This window comes from Panthera leo, chromosome F2 (genome assembly GCF_018350215.1).
Source record: "Panthera leo isolate Ple1 chromosome F2, P.leo_Ple1_pat1.1, whole genome shotgun sequence".
In the NCBI taxonomy this organism is placed as follows: domain Eukaryota; kingdom Metazoa; phylum Chordata; class Mammalia; order Carnivora; family Felidae; genus Panthera; species Panthera leo.
In genome coordinates, this window is record NC_056695.1 from 76,227,990 (window position 1) to 76,248,069 (window position 20,080).

At 44.0% G+C, this 20,080-nt stretch overlaps 1 protein-coding gene across 2 annotated transcripts in view; it reads left to right on the forward strand.

Annotated features, from left to right (window-relative positions):
• Positions 1 to 20,080, forward strand: part of KHDRBS3 (KH RNA binding domain containing, signal transduction associated 3) — a 189,386-nt gene that overhangs the window by 137,297 nt on the left and 32,009 nt on the right. For both annotated transcript variants that reach the window (XR_006198064.1, XM_042923128.1), the window contains exon 7: positions 9,202 to 9,284. Coding sequence is in view for 1 of the 2 variants with exons in the window: in XM_042923128.1 (XP_042779062.1) it covers positions 9,202 to 9,284 (83 nt within the window). In the remaining variant the exon portion in view is untranslated. The remainder of the gene's footprint in view (positions 1 to 9,201; positions 9,285 to 20,080) is intronic.

The window sequence follows — 20,080 nt, forward strand, 5'->3', positions numbered from 1 at the left end:
TGGGAGAACGTGTTTCTCCTCCCGTAGCTCTGGCCTCTACCAAGTGTCCAGGTCACCCGGTCGGTTAAACTCCACGTAGACATCTTCATCATCAAAGATAAGAAACTCAGAGGCATAGCTTATTGAATAAGTAGGTTTTCTTTATCGAGGCAAGAATTTATATTGATATACATTTACTTCTTGCCCAAGTTTGCTGTTTTGAATAATGTTGTTCTGACTTTCAGAAATAGAACACAGGGTTTTAAAAGGGAATTTTTCCTCTGAGGATAGGGAATGCAAGAGTGGTGGGTAATGTTTGACAAGAATTCAGGTGAGGTCTCGTCAAAATCCGTCATATTTTAATCAGTATTGCATTTTATCCTACGCTGTCTCTTTTATTTGCGTTTATCCTAAAGAAGCTCTATTTCCTGCCACTTGGCCTGTAGTTAATTTTTGTTGTCATTCATTCGTTCATTCAGTACGGTCACCGTAAGCCTCCTATGTGCCAGACGTTGACAATACAAGGGAACGAGCAAGGCCTTGGCCGTACCCTTAAGGACCTCGCAGACTCATGGGGAAGAAGGGAGGCAGAGGGGTAATTCGAGGTCCCTCGTGTAAGCAAGTTATCAGTGATCATGGAAGCACAGAGGGGTGAAATTTCAGCCTGATGTCTTCTGTTGGAAAGCCTAAAAAGGGGATGTCAGAAAGAACCGCAGGTACATAGAATTTGCAGCATGAAACGGCAAGGCTTCTTCTGGGTCCTCGGGGAGGTGTGGAAGCTCGTCCTGTGCTGTCTCGGGTAAGTTGCTGAGGCAAGACGGTGAGAGGCTTAGGAATTTGTTCCTTGTTTTGTAGGAACAGGAGGGGTGGAAATTGGAGATTTGTATGCAGGGAAGCAGCACACTCAGATGAGCATTTTGGTGGATAATTCTGGAGGAAGGTTTAGGGTTTAGATAAGGAAGCTCTTCCAGGCAGATGAGTTAGAATATTGTACTAGTCCAGCTGAGAACTTCTGGATGATTCTAACGCAGTTAGTTACCTTAGGAATAGAGTCGGGGGGGAGGGGGTGGGGTGGTACGTACAAGGGAGGCTGAGGAGATAAAGGTTTCCTGCCAGGCAGAATGGTTGGTGGGATGGGAAGGCGAGAGGCACGGGCTCTGTCCAGGTGAAGGTGCCTTCAGAGCCTCGTGTAGACCAGCGGTTTGTTAGCATCTCATTAGGGCGGTGTCTCCTGTGCTGCCCATTTGCACGTCCAGAGCCCTGTTTGAAAAGTGCAGCGAAGGAGATAAAACATCTGTGCTTGCATTTTAATGATGTCCGGGAGCTCTCTTAAGCTTCTCGCAGAGCAAATGCATTAGGTTCTTAGCATAAACAAGTTCATAAACGCCCGCTGTCTTCGCGTGGGGTCACGGAGGAGTGGCCCTGGGAGGGCATAGGTGAAGGCACGCTCGGGCAGGAGACGGGACCGGGTGGGGGTGGGTCTGGCACGCTTTTTCCTCTGCAGGCACTCCGTCCAGCGATCGAATGAGCATTGATTTATTGAGCTATCCTTCCTGCGCTCCAGGCCCTGCCCCCACTCTGTGTGAAAGAATAAGCAAGACACAATCCGTGTTCACAACAGCGGGGGAGGCCAGGAGCCAGTCATTGCCACACACTCAGCGGAGGTGTGTGTGTCCCATCCGACCTGGGCGTCACACGGGTGTGACAGACGCTGGTTTCATGGGCCTGAGAAGATACAGTAGGAGAGGAGAGTCCTTTGAGCCTCACCGTGAGAAATTTCTTCAGCAGATGGGTGGTCACAGACTTGTAGGGAGCAGCACACAAACCGGTTGTAATTATTGCCCTTGGGCTCAGGACACATGGCAGAAAATGAGGACAACGTGTTGCCTGGGGCCATGTCACAAGGGCCAATGTTCTCTAGGAGAAAATACACAAATGTGAGAAATTACACAGAGATTTCAGGTGTAAAGACAGTTGTTTGACATGTCTGAGCGCTGCCCCCAGGGACCTAGTGAGTTCCTCCTCCCAGGTCCTGGCAGGCTTTGTAGAGTCTGAGGTTAGCTGGGTGATTGAACTAAATCCGTGTATCCCCTCTATACTAGATTTATGGTTCTACCCGATCGCATGTTCACTTGTAACGGACAACGCATTCACTGTTTTTTAAAATTCCTGCCTTGGCCTCAGAAAAATCTAAAGAGGAATTTCTTCCAGGTGTGTGGGATGGTTTAGTGTTGGTCTGGCTGCATTTCATGGACGCGAGACACACAAAAAGCTTCCATGCTGTTCTGCCATCTTGGCCCCCCCCAAGAGGAATTTCTTAATATTCAAACGATATGAGTAAGAAAACAAGCAACAAGTAGTTGGAAACAGTAAGAGCATTCAGAAAAAAAGGGGGGCTGCTAACCCCCAGATCAGTCCTCGGACAAAGAAGCCTAATGTTAAGGGACTCTTACCCATCCCCCCGCCCTGCCTTTCCTCATTATGGTAACCGACACGGAGTCCTTTCCGATTAAGCCCCCCAATTGTTGTCTGCCAGTGACTTCATCTGCTGCCTGCAGCAAGGTGGCAGATGATGCCCAAGAATCCCCTCTACCCCCTCCTAGAAACTTCCGAATGTATTTGCACCTACACTCAGCTTTTCCTCCTTCTCTCCTGTCACATTCTCCTTCACACTTCCCACAGCTTTCAAGTGTTGTCCATTGAATAGAGAGCGGAAGTGCGTCCCTCTGGCCAAATCCACCTCTGAAATCATCATGAAAGAAATCATGCAAATTTAATCTTTCAAAATCTTCAGTGTAAAAACATGAAAGTCAATTAATTCAATGACCTAAACCATTTGAAAATTCAAATAAATTTCTAGCATTGTAATATCTGATGGAATAATTGAACAAGGAATGAGTCTGTAAGGCTAAAAGTGTAGTATAGCCCTTCACATTTTAGTTTTTGAAGAAAGTTCCAGTCACTTACAATCTCGATTCTTTAAATAAGCTTAGAAGTAGAATTCCTAACTTGGCGAAGCCATATTCTTTCCAAGCTACGGCCAAATTACTGACGAAACCGTGAGCTCCATCCACATTGCCAAACTGCCCAGTGCAGTGACCTAGTTAACAAGCCCTCCAGATCCACCCTTGCCGTTCCATTCCCCCACCCCAGTACCCGAGAACGAGTTCTAAACCATAAGGTGGATCATGGCACTCGGAACCCCAACCCACGCACCGTGACTCGGCCACTCACGAACCGCTTCATGGGATTCTCTGTTTCCTTGCTCTCCATTCTTCCACTGGCATCCTGCAGTGTACCCACAACAAGCCGTTGGCTTTCCTGGACGAGGAAGGTTCTCAGGTGTCTGTACCTCCACTGTTCTGCACCTGCTGTCCGTTCTGCCGAATTCTTCTTTTTCGTGCATGTTTCCAGGACTTTTGCTTTTCCCTGCTTTTGAAACCAAACGCTGGCGTTGGCATTTCTGACAGTTTTCCCTGTCCCTTCCCGCTCCCTGCTGGGCAGTTCTGTGCCACCTCAGTGCACAGCGCCACCTCGCCTTTGCCACGGCATTTGACATGTTGCATTATCAGTATCTCTTGAGTGGCCTGTCCCCTCTCTCGCGCCACCTCATGCCAGAGTACTCACTAGACAGTGGCGCTCCTTTTCAGTTCATGGTGCTGACAGAGTGCCAGGAACAGGGTAGGCGCCAAGTGGAGGTTTGGGTTTTTAATTTAACAATAATACTCCTGGGGCGCGTGGGTGGCTCAGTTGGTTAAGCGTCTGACTTGAGCTCAGGTCATGATCTCACCGCTAGTGAGGTCAAGCCCCGCAGCAGGCTCTGTGCTGCCAGCTCAGAGCCTGGGGCCTGCTTCCGATTCTGTGTCTCCCTCTCTCTCTGCCCCTGTCCCGCTCACACTCTGTCTCTTTCTCTCAAAAGTAAACAAACGTTAAAAAAATTAAAAATCTTACTCTTTCCGTTAGGAACACCGGCTTCTTTTAATTGATTAATTCACCAGAATTATCAGTAATACCTGCCTCATACGACTTACCTCATTATTAAAATCATATCAATTTTGTTTTCATTTTGTCTGTATCTTGTCTGATAGCTTTCTCCTTCTTGCATTGGTCTTTGGAAGATCACCAAATTACTAATCCGCCTTTAGGTACTATGGGGAACACGATGGTTTGTATATTGTGTGCTAACTGTCCTTCACTTTTATTCTTCCTCTGCCCCTGTAGAATATTCTGTTCTATCTTCTGCGAGAAGTACTTGACACATAGCTGTTCAACAAATATTAAGTTCCTCCTTTGTGAAAAAATATTAAAAAATTACGTGATCATGTAGAAAATGTATATGCCTTATTCCGGCAAAGACAGTACGATCTCTTATTATTGATATTCATGTTACAAGATGGAACACATTATAATATTACTTCCTATTTAGATATTTATGCTTTCCTAAGCCAAGTAAATTGAGATTTAGTATTTAATAGATGCTTATGAAGAGAGAATAACTAAGGTAATCACTTTAAAATCAATTATTTGGCTCATACCCTCTCATACAGTGGCTTCTGGTGTTCTTCCTCTGTTGTATAATTTTAGAAATACAGGACAGAGGTCTCCATGAGTAATGCTTTAGTAAAATAGTTAATTATATGCTCTCCTTCATAAAGTTCTTAATATAGGTCAGGCATTTTGCTGGAATATGTACATATATGTGTATATATAATTTCTCATCCTTTCAAAATACTTAAGGGATTCACAGGTTACAGGTAAAGAAACAGATTCTGAGATGTGAATGAGCCTGAGTAAAATCATCGATAGTAAATTATGAAAGCCCATCTAACTCCAGGTCCTTTCTCTTACCCCTTGGCCACATTTCTCTGCTTCCACAGATCCGGTGGTGATCGTTAAATTGATTAGCATTGATAATACCGATGTTCCAAAATACTTAGATGTTATTTTCAGGCTCATTTAAATATTAAATAAATACCAATGAAGTCCAAAGTCATTGTGTAATTGACTAACACCAGAAACTTAGTAATCAGTTTTAGGGTAGGATTCACACGTTCATGGACATAGATGTCATTGTAATATATCCAATTTTATCTTACAAAATGACCATTTCTCTAGACCTTTTTGAATTCCACAGTGCTTTTAAAATAACCATTGTGTGCTTGTTATTTTATCTGCAGAATGTCCTCAGTTTGAAGTCTGTCTCCATAGAACTAAGGAAGATGGCTTTTGCTCTTGCTGGGTTTTCTTTTTATTGTTGAGTTGTAAGAGCTCTTTTTATATTCTGAATATTAGACCATAATCAGATATGTGATTTGGAAATATTTTTCTCCTGTCCCATGGATAGTCTTTTCATTTTCTTGCTAGCATCCTTTGATGCATAAGTTTTTAATTTTGATGGTCTATATTTTCTATTACATATATCTATATTATCTATTAGGTATCTATTATCTCTATTTTCTTCGGTTGTTTGTGCTTTTGCTGGCATATCTAAGAAACTAATGACTGATCCAAAATCACAAAGATCTACATCTATGTTTTCTTCTAAGAGTTTTGTAGTTTTATCTTGTATACTTAGATGCATGTTGCATTTTGCCTTAATTTTTGTATATGGTGTGAGGTAACAGTCCAGCTTCATTCATTTGCATGTGGATATTTGTTCTCACACCATATACTGAAAAGACTGTACTATTCACCATTCAGTTGTCTTGGCACCCTGTTGAAAATGAATTGACCCTAGATGTGAGGGTTTTATTTCTGTGCCGTCAGTCTCATTCTGTTGATCTGTGTCTCTACCAGTACCTCACTGTTGTGATTACTTAGCTTTGTAGTAAATTTTGAATTGGGGAAATGTAGGGTCTATCCTCTGGAATGTTCCCTATGTAATGAAAAAGAATGCATTTTACCCTTACTGGGTAGAGTGTTCTATAGATGTATGTTAGTTCTATAATTGTCTGTTAGGTATAATTGATTTGTATTGTTCAAATCTTCTATTTCTTCTTTGATCCTTTTTTCAGGCATTATTTTTATTATGGAGAGTGTGATATTGAAGTTCCCAATTATTATGGTTAAATTGTCTATTTCTCCTGGTAATTCTATCATTTTTTACTTCATGTACTTTGAGCTCTATTATTATTTATGTGTGTATATATTTGCATACATTTTTCGAATTATCATCTTGATAGACTTGACTCTTTTATCATTATAAGTAAATGTCCTTTTTCTCTGGTAACAGTTTTGTCTTAAAGTCTGTTTTGTCTGATATTAGTGCAGCTATGGTAGTTTTCTTTTGATTCGTATTTCCACGGTATGGTATATCTTCTTTCCTCCTTTTCAATTTATTTTTATCTTTGAATCTAAAGTGTGTCTCTCGTTGACAGCATATGGTTGGATCTTTCTTTTTAAGCAGAATGCCATTTTCTGCCTTTTAATTTATTCCACTTAGTTTAATCCATTTACATTTAGTGTAATTACTGATAAGGTAGGATTTACATCTCTCACTTTGCTTTTTTGTTTTACCCTATGTCTTATGTCTTTTTGGTACCTTACTCTCCCCTTTTGTTGTTAGGTATTTGTTTATTGTATCACTTTAGCCCCATTACCATTTCTTTTTCTACTTTTTATGTTTTTTTAAAATTATTTTCTTAGCCTGCCCTGCAGATTACAATTTATTTTCTAATTTATATCAGTCTTTCTCAGAATTATACCAACTTAATTTTAACAGGACACAAAAACTTTGCTTCTCTTTAGCTCCGTCCTCACCTGCCCACCTTTGTATTGTCACTGTCGTGAAGATTGCAGCTTCCATACATCGTGTGTCCATCAACACAATTATAATTAGTTCTTCATTCAGTTGGTTTTTAAGTCAAATAGGAGAAAAAAAAGTTACTACAAAAACACATTTATAGTTTTGTATTTCCCTAAGTAGCTATCTGTATCAGTGTTATGTATTTTTTCATGTGGACTCAAGTTACTATCTAATGACTTTTCACTTTACATTAAAGACTTCTTTTAGTCTTTCGTGTAGAACATGTCTGCTGTTGAATTCTGTTTTTGCTTACCTGAGAATATATTAATTTTTCCATTTAAAAAAATTTTTTTAACATTTTATTTATTTTTGAGAGAGAGACAGGGAGGGGCAGAGAGAGAGGGAGACACAGAATCCAAAGCAGGCTCCAGGCTCTGAGTTGTCAGCACAGAGTCCGACGCGGGGCTCCAACCCACGAACCGTGAGATCGTGACCTGAGCTGAAGTTGAATGCTTAGCCAACTGAGCCACCCAGGAGCCCCAAATTTTTCCATTTTTGAAGGATAGTTCTGCTGGTTATAGAATTCTTAGTTGACAGTCTCTTGCTTCTAGTACTTGAAAAGTGGAATCCCATTGTCTTCTGGCCTCCATGGTTTTCCTTGAGAAATCAGCTTTTGATATTATTGATACTCTCTTTCACATGATGAGCGGCTTCTGTCTTGCTGCTTTAAGATCTTCTTTTTGCCTTTGTCTTTCAACATTTTGATGATGTTTCTAGGTGTGGGTCTCTTTGAGCTTACCTTACTTTCAGTGTTTTGAGCTTCTTGGTTGTGTAGATTAAGGTTTTTCATCAAATTTGGCAAGTGTTTAGCCATTATTTCTCTTTCTAATCTTTTTGCTTCTTCTTTTCCTCTCCTTCTGGGTATCTCATTATGCATATGTTCCTGTGTGATGGTGTTTCACAGGTCTCTGGGACCCTGTTCACTTTTCCTTATCCTTTTGTATCTTCTTCCTCAGAATGGATAATCTCAATTGATCTACCTTCAGGTTTATTTACCGTGTCTTCTGCATGGTTATATCTGCTGTTGAACCTCTCTGGTGAATTTTCCCTTCCAGTTATACTTTACCACTCAAGAATTACTTTGGATTCTTTACTATGTTTATATCTATATTTAGTGAGGCATTGATTATCCTTTAGTTCTGTAGACACAGAGTATCCTTTAGTTTTTAAAATATATTTAAAATACCTGATTTAAAGTCTTTGTCTAGTAAGTTCAGTGTCTCGTCTTCCTCAGGGACCATTTCTGGTGATTACTTTTTTCTCGTTGTATGAACCATACTTTTGTGTTCCTTTTCATATCACCTAATCTTTTTTACTAAGACTGGACATTTAGTGTGTCAGCTATGGAAATCAAATTCTCCTTCCTCCCAGTATGTTCTGTTTTCCTTTTTTTATCTAGTGACTTTTCCAAACTCATTTTGTAAAGTTTATATTTATTATGTGTTATCACTGAAGTGATATATTATGTGTTATCACTGAAGTGTTTCCTATCTGTTACCTTAGTGGTCAGCTAATGATCGGACGGCGATTTTATCGAATGCCTGGAGACTGAGTACCAAGCAGGTTGGAACAACAGGTCTTTAAAACTCAGCCAGTTGGTTTCCAACTAACTCTTTCCTTGACCTTGCCTTTCCTTCTTGTGAGAACCGCAGGGTCATCCTGAGGAGAGAGCCTAGGGTCCTCCCAGGTCCTTCCTGGGCCTGTACATGGCACTGTGCAGCTATGTAGCCTTCTAGATTCCCAGGAGTATGTCAGAGCTTTTCAAAGGGAGAATGGATATCTCATCCTGGCCCTTTTCTAGGTGGCTTTTGATTAGACTGTTGTTTGCTCCAACCACCTCAAGTAGCTGAAATCTTATGTAATTGCCTCTATTTATTTTCTTTAAATACCCTCAGGGAAAAGGCTTTTTGCACTGGATGAGTCCAAGCCAGGTCAAATGCAGTCCTCAGGGAATGAGGTTGAAAGAGCCCCGCCCTGTTCTCCTCCTGCAGTGGCCCTCAGCCTGCTGGAGTCCACTGTGGTTAAGGCTGTGGGGTTTCCAGGCTCCTGTAGAGCAGGGAGTGAAGGGTGGGAATAGGGCTCATTAAAACATCACAGAGCTCACTGCTCCTACCAAGGTTCAGCCAAATTTTTAAAAATAAATGCTCCTTAGATCTCTGCAAACCTTTTGTTAATTTCCAGAGTTTTGGAACTGTTGATTCTAACAATTTTTGCCAGTTTCTTTTTGCTTTTACAGAGAGAATTTTTGGAAGTTCTTGTCATTTTCACTGATGTCACTCTTAATATTTTTCTTTACACTATAATTAGATGTGGAGTTAAGTGTTAGCTGAATTAATAAAGAGTCACTAAAAGCAGAGTGGTTCTTTTTGTCCAGAAACTTTTCTGAACTTTTTTATACTTCTCCTGTTTTATTGTAGGACTATGATGATGGTTATGGCACTGCTTATGACGAACAGAGTTATGATTCCTATGATAACAGCTATAGCACCCCTGCCCAAAGGTAAGAGACCATCTCTGACTTGACCCTGTTAACAGACACTTGTGCCCCTCCACGTTTATGCACTCTGGGAACCGGATGATGATCAGACAATGAGGGTAATTTGACTTGGCTTGCTTTGTTTCTTGTTTGTTTTAACTGGAGAGGCCCTCTCCGTCTTAGACACTAGCATGCATCACCCCTCCAGAACTTATTGTAGTGTTAAAGCAATGATGCTTGAAAAATAAAAATTGACGTTTTCTTTACTCTAAAGTTTTAACTCAGTGTTCAGTATATTCTAAGGAAAAACAATGTCTTCAAAGTCTGTGGCTCTTCAAGTGCCCCAAATCACATGAACAATGTGGAAATACCCTGCGTTGTCAGTGCCTGAGGAGGAAAGCCCCAGAAGTTTAGCTTGGCATTCCGAGAAGGTTTCTGTTTCTCAGCAGCAGTGATCCTGTTTTCTAACAACTTCAAATTCATATTTGTGAATAATGAGTTAGCTCCGCTTCATTTTCTAAAGAAGTATTTACCCAGAAATAAGTAAGTGTTATCAGAGGCAAAACAGAGCTTTATAGTTACCTCTTGTGATAATATACCTTGATGTTCATTGATATATGAAATCAGTGTTTATTCTGTTCAGAATGTTTTCCTAAATGCCTAGAAACCTCTTGCTTTATGTTTAAAATTCTAAGTGGGGGACAATGATAGACACATGTACAAAACAAAATAGCGGCTTTATGAAGCATAAAAAAATACAAATTGCGTGGTTGTTTTGATGAAGTATAAACCACTTCCGAACTCACGTGGCACCAGGCAGCTTTGAACAGGCAGCTGCTGTTACTCGTGAGCTCTGGTACCCAGGCTGACAAGGATATAAAATTCTTTTTTCTTTCAGGCTCAGGTCACATTTTTTTTCTCCTATAACTTGTAACAGTTGAGACCCTTCAGTCTTGGACTCTCAACTTGGGCTTGGTCTCTGTGAGTGGAAACCTGTGCATCGTGCTGGTATCCTTGAGGGTGTTGGCGCAGCCTGGGGGGACCGGCACTGGTAGACGCTAGCCACGACGTCACATAGTATCTCATTTAAGTGTCCCGGCAACTGTATCAAGTATGGGGCGCCGTTCTCACTGTATAGATGGAGAAAAGGAGCACAGAGCACAAGATGAAGCCATTTGCCAGAAATCCCCTGTGGAGTGTAAACCTTTTACTTACTTGTGTCTCATTGAGTCTGAATGGTTACAGCAGGAGCTGACGTATCTGTTTTACAAGTGGCGAACTGAGGGCTCAGAGAAGTAAAGGAGCAATCCAGAACGTGAGCCTCGACCTAGGGAGCTTGGAGTCTTGATGTTAGAGTGATAGCATCGGTGATATGATGGATCACGAGTGTTCATCCCTTTGGTCATTTTTGTAGCCAAAATTTGTTGAATGTCCGTGTGCGTCGGGGATGCTCGATGCTTGGGATACAAAGATTATGGAGGCAAAGACCCTTTGAAAAGCTCACAGGCCAGAAGGAAAAAAAAATAATAATAATAATACTTAAGAGTAATATAATATGGTAATCGTTATGAGACGTCTGGGGAACACTTCAGGATTTCCAGAAGAAGGCAGCGCTAAAGTCTGGTTGAGAACCCTGAGGACCTTTCACTGAGAAAGGGAAGGGTGAGTAGGAGTCACCAGGGTACAGACAGGGAAGGGCATTTCCCCGAGCTGGAAGGGCGGGGCCCGGGGGGGGGCAGCACGTGCCATCTGCAACTCCAGTTCATGGGCAGAGCTAGAAGGGGTGAGGCGCGGCAGGGAGGTGGGGGGAGGAGCGGCCGCACTCCGCCCCCTGCGCGTGCTGAGACTCGGTGCCACAGGCAGCAGGTGGCCCGGAGCCCCAGAGAGTTACACGCGAGGCGCGGTGAGTTTCGACTTGGATTCAGAGAGTCATTCCACGGCCGTGGAGGGGCTGGACTGACAGGTGGGAAAGCCTCGAGGCAGGGACCAATTAAGAGGCTGGTACATCATGAGGCCTTTAAATGTCAGGGAAGACTCACTTAAAGAGGCGTCTTGCCTGACAACCCCCCGTCTGCCGTCTTGGAAGTGATCTTTGCAGTGTTGCAACTCATCATACCTGAAGGAGGACGGAGGATTGTGTGAGGGTGGCACACGTTGACAAATTGAGAAGCCACTCTTGGTTAGGTGTTCTGAGTGTTCGTCTAATCCTCATGACCTGTGACATAAACGTCAGTCCTTTCAAAGAAGAAGGAAACTGTGATTTATCAGAATTAGACAACTTGCCTAAGATCACGCAGCTTACCGGCGAAGGAGCAGACTTTGAACCTGGGTCCTGCCTACACGTGTCCCCTCACGCCATGTGCCCCCCCCAACAGCTGTCCCCCCCACAGCCGTGTCCAACCCCCCCCCCCCCCCCCCGCCCCACACACACAGCCTTACTGGGTGCAACTAAGCAGCTGCTCTACTGGAAACTCCTGGAAACTAAGCAGCTATACGATGGAGGTTGACAAGATGGTTTTATGCACTGTATTAGTTTGCTAGAGTTACCGTAACAAAATAACCACAGTCTAGGTGGCTGAGGCAATAGAGTTTTATTTTCCCACAGTTACAGAGGCTAGAAGCCCAAGGTCAAGGTCTTGGGGGATTTGGTCTTTTCCTGAGGCTTCTTCCCTTGACTTGCACATGGCTGCCTTCTTGCTGTGTCCTCACGGGGTCCTTCTCTGTGCACGTGCATCTCTGGTCTCCGTGCATGTCCACGTTTCCTCTCTTCCGATGGCACCGGTCAGATTGGATGAGGACCCACGCACAGCCTCATTTTAATTTAATCACTTCTTTAAGGGCCCCATCTCCAAATACGCTCCCATTCTGAGGTACTGGGGGGTGAGGCTTCAACATACGATTTGGGGTGGGGGCACAGTCCAGCCCATCGTATGCACATACTGTAGTACTTGGTTTAAGCACAACACTGAATGTCTCAGAATTAGAAATCTGGTATAAACCAGGTAGGATACCAAACGTTCAAATCATCCCCAGGACCAAATAGTGAGTACTAACAAGGAAATCACCACCGATTCTTTTTCTCTCCCTCTCTCTGCCCCTGCCCCCTTTCTCAAAATAAATAAATAAAAAGAAAAGGAGATCGCTACCACCGTCCTCCTCAGCGACTTGAGTGTCTACTCTGTGCTTGGTACTGTTTCATGGGCTTCACATCGATTCTCTGTCCCCTCTCAGCGTGCCCCGAAATAGTGCAAAATTCAAGTCTAAACATGCCATTCCCTTGCATACAGGTTCAGAGAGGTTAAATGGCTCATCATCCACACTCGAAAGGCTGAGCAGTGGTACAAACCCACCTTGGCCCCAAAGCGTTCTCTTTGTACTTTGTTGCATTGCCTTTCCAGTCTGCTTTGATCTCAGTGGCTGGAATTAATTCCAATTAGTATGTCCCATAAACGGTCTTCAAAAATCTAATACTTTGTGATGCTTTTGAATCCCGTAAGAATTAGGCCTCCCATCTGATCAGGAAGCATTGCCTTATCAGACGTGGACTACCTCTCTCAAACCTAGAATTTCATTTCTGCGGCGTATTATTGTGGGACCGGACTGATGGAATTAGGGGCCTTATTTTTCCGATTTTACGTTAGTTCCTTTCGGCAAATAGCATTCACCGCCACCCCTCTCAAGGAGCACACAGCCTTAGTGTGCACTAACAGAGAATGCCCCAGAACACTTGATCCGTGGTCTGGAAGTCCTGGACTTTGCCACTTCAGGTCCTGTAAAATCGACTTCGGACTTCAGTAGTCCTCTCACGTGTGCGTATAGTTCAGTGTTACTGCCGAATTCTTTACTTGGTCGGTCTCCTCTTAGATCGCAGAGCTGTTCTGAAGACGTTCTTTGACGCATGGTGTGGAAGAAAGAGCACAAGCACAGGTTCGACCGCACTGTCCACCGTGGCAGCTCGCACGTGTGTCCGCCGAGTGCTTGCAGTGTGGCTGGCGCGGTGGGTGTGCTGGGCGTGTAGGCCACGCGGCAGCGTCCGAAGACTTCGTAGGAGATAGACGATGAAATGAACACCTTGCTAAAATTAATTTTACCTGTTTCTTTTTAAGAAAGCTTTTTTTTAAGCTTTTTAAAAATGTTTATTAATTGGAAAGAAAGAGTGGTAGGTGGGGGAGGGACAGAGAGGGAGAGAGAGAGAATACCGAACAGGCTCCACGCTGTGGGCACAGAGCCCGACGCAGGGCTTGAACTCACGAGCTGTGAGATGGCCCTTGACCTCCCGAGCCAGCTGGGTGCCGCTTTTGTTCTTTTTAACGTGGCTACTAGCGAACTTTAAACTACAAATTTCTCGTAGATAATGCAGCCTTAAGTAAGACCGCGGCTTGCTCTGTCTCTGGCGAGACAGCACAGCGTGGTGTCTCTGGATGAGGGCGCGCACCCCTGGGGTAAGCAAACCAACACACCAGGTACAGAGAGGGCCAACACATGGTCATCCTCGTAAACTTCTGATGTTTTGTGTCACGTGGAAACATAACTTCTTAATACTGTGGTACACGTGCTACACGTGCATGTAAACGGTCACAGTTATGAGATCAAAAATGGTTCTCCTGATACGGATGTGATACAGAAGACTTTTGGAGATCTGGGCCACGGTGGTTAAGAGACTGGTCTACCTGTATTTAGACCCCACGTTAATATTTGCTGGTTATGTGGCTTTGGGCAACATGTTTGACCTCTCTCAGCCTCAGTTTGTAACGTGTGCAACTTTGCTGCTTCTTTAGACGGCCAGCCTGAAAGTTGCATGAGTCAGGAAAGCCCACAGTCTCTGGGAACCATGGAGAGGGAGGCATGTCAAACACAATAACTTATGGGAGGCACCCAGGGCAGTCGGCGTGCCAGGCAGTTGGGGCAGTGTGGGAGGCACCCGGGGAAGTGTGGGAGGCAGTTAGCACCGTTGAGCTGAGTAAACACCCGCTCTCCTTCCCCAGTTCGAAATCGCTCTGCTTCTCATTTCACACAGGGAAGGCACCAGCAAATCCGGAAAGAGTGTGTGTGAGTAAATGATTTACAGGGAGAGTGAGAAGAGAGGGACCTTGCGGAGGGCATGGCCAGTGTCGGTATTTACCGTAAACGGATTAGCAAACTGAGCAGCCGTAACCCACTTGAAAACACAACAGAGCAAAACAGCAGGCCTCTATGGCTGGCCATTGGGTATTATTACCTGCCGTGGGAAGGGGTCCCTTTCAGTAATGACGTTTAAACTTCATGAGCTGGAATCATTTTAGGACGCTGTTTTGTTGCACAAATACCAGTTTCTCTCAGGAGGTTTTACAAGTGAGGATTTTTTTCTCCCAATTTTCAAATACCTCGTATTAAAATTAGAGTACAAATGAGACTCCCTGCAGAGTGAGAAGAAATTCGGTGTAGTTCAGCTACATTTCCCCATTGATTTTTGTAATGACCTTGGTAGTGCTGATGTTGTGGAGTAAAACAAAGCATTGTTTATCTAACTCCACACATTTAATGAGTACCAAGCTGTCAAGACAGTTACTGTGAAGAGAAATGGGAACGGTTCTTTATACTATTGGAATTGTTCTAATACACGCTGGTCCAGAACTAGTTATTGATTGATTTTGGACACACCTCCCGAATAGCTCTGGTGAATAAAAAAGAGCAGGTGTTAAATGGCCTCAGCCCTCGGGGACCTGCCTGCCCCTGCTCTGACGGGACTGGAGTCTTCACAGAAGTCCTAGTTCTGACTCTTGGAAACCCTTTGTAAATATATCCGTTTCGTTCTCAATTAGATGGGATTCGTTCTTCAGCGGATGTTTTGTTTGTAATCCTACTGACACTTGCCGTTGCACAGCACGGTGACCGTAGCTGATAACACTGCGTTAGACCCGCTGAGTTTGCCGGGAGAGTAGATGCCAGGTGCGGTCACACACAAAACGGTAACTTGGCGAGGCCAAAACAGGTCAAGAGCCTTAAAAACTATCACAGTGTTGTAGTTGGCGTGTCTCGTAATTGTAAATCCGCAAAGGAATATTTTTTTTAATGTTTTTTTAATGTTTTTTTATTTATTTTTGAGACAGAGAGAGACAGAGCATGAATGGGGGAGGGGCAGAGAGAGAGGGAGACACAGAATCGGAAGCAGGCTCCAGGCTCTGAGCCGTCAGCCCAGAGCCCGACCCGGGGCTCGAACTCACGAACCGTGAGATCGTGACCTGAGCCCAAGTCGGACGCTCAACTGACTGAGCCACCCGGGCGCCCCTGCAAAGGAATATTTGATCCCTCCTGTGATCACAAAGTAGCACAAAGGCACACACTGCACAATATCGGTTTCACTAAGGCACATCCGTGTGAGTGTGAGGTCTTTCTCCTCTGTGTTCACTTTAACCTTAGAAGGTGGACATGATAATCCCCATTTTAGTCTTGAGAAAACGGAGACCCAGAGAAAGACACTAGTAAGTGACCTGAGTTACCCACTTAGTGACTATTGATTTCAGTCCTTTCTCTTTCCATTACAGGAATGTTCTCCCAAGAGTAGTACCATGTATCACTGATGTTTCTCAACATGCTTGCAGGTGGCTCACAGCCAGACCTTTTTTTTTAGATAAAGGTCTGATGATTTTAAAGTTACTGGGAAAATAATCAGCATGTCATGTCAGGCACATGATTTTATGAATGTTGCTGTGATTCGATTACGATACATTAAAGCAGAAACAAAGTCTGTATAGAAAGTAATGTTAGGTCACTAGGTGGGTGGGTGGTGCCCATGATGACAGACGTCCTGCCAGAGGTCCGGAGGTGCCCCAGGGTGGCCGACATCACAGTCAGTGTTTATTTCCCTGGGTAATGAATGGCCAGCTAGGGAGCGCCACTGCTGCCATGGGAAGGGTGGCCAGTGAGTCCGAGGGCCGTGTTTAGGTCTCCCTCTGAGTTACTGAACTCTCGATACTTTGTACTAAAAGCAAGCCAAGAAATTTTACAGCTTCAACAGGAAATTCCTTAGAATTAACAAAAAAGAAAACAGGGAAATTTTCCAGATTCATTAATTTGGCACACATTGAAGAAATCAAGTATCAATTAAATACTTAGGAAGCGTTTGTTACTGTACCAGATGTTCTTGTGCCCGCCGTTTCGTTTTATCCCCAAGAACCTCCAGAGGAGCGTCAGGCTTTACTTTTACAAATAAGGAGACTGACGCTCAGGGAATGTGAACTTGACCAAAGTCACCTAGTTGACAAGTCAGGCCTGCTACACAGCTCTCTTAAAGCTCGAGCCCGTGTTCTTTCGCTTAACTTGAAGGCAACAAGTGGCAAAACCTGGCCCTGTAGGTGTGGAGAATACCCAAGTCCTGTACTCCCCTCCGCTCAACGTTGCATCTTCACGGCGATCTTTACAAGCACGTGGAAACGTAGGCGAGGGGCGGACACAGGCTAGTGGTAGTAAATCAACTGCCACTGTCAGTGCACTCTTTCCTGTTCTTGAGAATACACGAGATTTATCGCCGAGGAATTGCGAAATAATGGCGGTATGTGGAAACAAAGTCCACCGGGGAGATGTACTACATCATTTGGATTTCGCGCTGCCATCTGCTTAATAGCGTTGAGAAGGCTGAAACGGTGCTTATGATCAGCCATTCAGAGCCGCGACAGATGCTGCGAGCCCGCGCACAGGCCAGGAGCGTCGCTGCTGAAATGTAGGCTATGTGACAGGGTTTCCAAAAAGTTGGCGTGCTGGTGAGCAAACCCCAACTTTACACCTTCGCTATAAAATTGCGATCTCTTCGGGGGCTTCCCCTGTGTTTCCTTCCGCCTTGTCCCACACATCCTTAAAGTGTATTTTTGTGGATTTGTAGGAGACTTTCCCTAACAAATCCTCTATGATTTAGTTAAATTGTGGCATGATTTAGTCTCAAAGACGGGGGGGCTATAACACCCCCATTCAAAACAAACCAGGATTTGAATCCCAGCTCTGTCCATCGCTTCCCTTGCTGCGTGGTTTGGGTCTGGTCACTTGTTCAGTCTTCTTCTCTCATCCGTCAAACGAAGACCGTATTTGACTCGTAAGATGGTGATTGGCTGGGACGGCAGGCGTGATGTACAGAGCAGAGGTTCGGTAAACTCGCTCACGTGGCACGTACTGGCTGCCACACATTGTGCGTTTCGCAGCCTGGTGGCGGTAGGTCCCTGTTACCATCCCATTGTACAGAAATGAGGAAATTGCGGCACGGAGGCCGTGGAACTTCCCTGAGGCTCCTGCAGAGTAAGTGCTAGCTAGAGGTGGCCTGTGAGCGCAGTCAGAGCGTTCTTCTGTACTGTCTGCCGTGCACCGGCTGCTGTTAGGAGTGCTCGGTTACCGCATCTAGAAACTTGTACAGACTTTTTCCGAGGAAGACTCCAGTCGGTAAAATCCCAACAAATAATCTGAATAAAATTATGCATGCCGTTTTGATTGCCCATTTGTGAGACGGAAAAGTATTGAAGGCTTCGTTTAATTTGGATGATTGGAGTCCTAAAATGTTTGGAGGCACAGACGTGAGGTCAGAGCTTGAAGTTAACTTGTGAAGAATGATTTATAATAGAGAACGTCAGGGCGCTTGAATATCTCAGAATCTAGTCAAACCTCATTTACTGGACTCACAACTTGAGAGGCTGAAATAATTCAGACATAGTACAGATTGTATTTGCCCTTCTATTTGTCACCACGGAAGGACATGTTCCTTTTGGAAAGTAATTTACAAGTGTTCATCAAGAACCTTAAGTGTCCATAACCTTTGACTCCATATTTGCACAGTAAGTGTCTTAACTTATTTTTCGGTGAGTGTCTGACAGTGGAAGTATGCTTACCAGCACTTGAACGCGAATAAGCAACTCCTGGCAGAGTTCGGGGAAGGAGATACGACATTTTAGATGTGGGAAAAAACCTATACGTATCACCTTGGCCAAAGTAACACCGATAAAACAGTGCCTTAAGGAAGGCTGAGTCAAGACTTGGTTCATGAGGATGGAGAGCTAGCTCCTGGGTATGAGTCACAGCTCTGTGTCGGCCAACAGTGCAGCTGAGGCCACCTGACCTAACCTACGCTCAGGTTCCTTGTCCGGAAAACGCGGGTGATGCTAACAGTAACTACCGTATAGGACTCTTCTAGAGTTAACGAGTTTAAGTATATGGAAAGCACTTTGAACAGTTCCTGGCACATTGTAAATGCTATCATCAGCTGTCATCACTGTAATTATCTAAAAATCCTTGGGGCTAAGAGTCTGAGATTCAGAATTTTTGAATTTTGGAAAGACAGTATGGTTACGGACCATCTGTTACCCAACTCTGGTGGAGGCTTGTGCTTCTCCAGGAGAGCGGTTACCCCTTGGATTATTTGAAGTTTAAGATCAAGGAAAATGTGATTACAGAGAGATGAAAAGCATGTATGGCAAATTGAAAAGCCAAGAGATTTCTGAAGAGGGACGTGGTGCTCAGCCTTGGCGGTTACCAATATAACAAGATTGTTCGTGCTAGCAACTGACTGTTAAATAGGATGGATTAAAGGATTAGTAAAGGACCATCCCATCCATTAGAAGTCATCACGGTGGCAAGGCCTCTCTCGATTTGGCCCCGATTTTGTCTGTAGCCTCATTCAGGTCACCCACCGGTACAGTCCAACCTTATGTTGAATACCCACCGGTACAGTCCAACCTTATGTTGAATTGTTCAGTCTCGGCTTGTGGGTAATTTGCTCGATCACACATTCAGTAGGTGTCAGAGCGTAAGCTATGAGGGTAAATTTAATTCCTTCATGGCACCTTCAGTTATTTTCCCTACATAGACCTTTTAAGGACATTGTGGTTGTTTGGCATATTTGTATAAAACTTAGATGTGGTTTCTTTTAGACTTTTCCAGAATGGCACAAACAGGATGATTTGCTTTTCTATACATTTTAGTCCTTGCCACATCGCTTGCATGAGCAGCGGGCTCCTTGAATCAGTGGTTTTCTCATCTGGCAAGTGTCCCTGACCCTGTCTTCGTGGCACGTCCCCTTCCTTCCATGTTCTGTTACGCACTAAGCCGACCTTCTGTGTGTTCAAAATGCTCTCCTTGCCCCTCCTCTCCAGTGTGCCTTCTAGACTGTTGAGACTCTGTCTGCTTTTTATACAGAGAGGCCCTCGAGAGACCCTTTGTATTCATCTTTCTGTTCTCAGTACCTAGTGCAGTCTGGTCAGACAAGTGATCTACCTGTGTTTTCAGTTAAACTAATAACATTCAAGAAGTCAGCATCTGTTTTAAAAGTTCCTTTACTGGAAACACAGTAAGAAGTCTGGTAGCATTGAACATCTCCTGTGAAAATGCATGCAGTCTTCCCTCCTCCGGCTGTGTAGGAGCATCCCTGATAACAGCTGTAAATAAAGAAAAAGCAGGTGCCCCGACCAGTCTTCTGTTTATTTTTTTTAATCTGGGTCTTGGTGTAGCACAGCTATCTGGAAGTTTTTAGACTCTACAGGTAACTTCGATGGGCCAACGATGCCAACGTTGAGGACTACCCTTCTTGACTAATAAGCATGATGTAATGAGGTATTATTTATACCTTCCTAGTGCCTGGCAGCTAGTTGCTAAGTAAATGTTTGTTTCCCAAAGAAATAAGTTATTGGCATTTCTGTAATGTCTTCCATTCTTTCGTTCAGCAAATGACTGTTGAGTACCTACTGTGTGCCAAGAGCTCTCCTAGATGCCTGACAAGTGTCAGTGAACAAAAAGGATAAAGGTTGTGCCCTTATAGAGCTCAAATCTGGTGCTACTCACGTCTAAGTATGACAGTCATGCTTAGC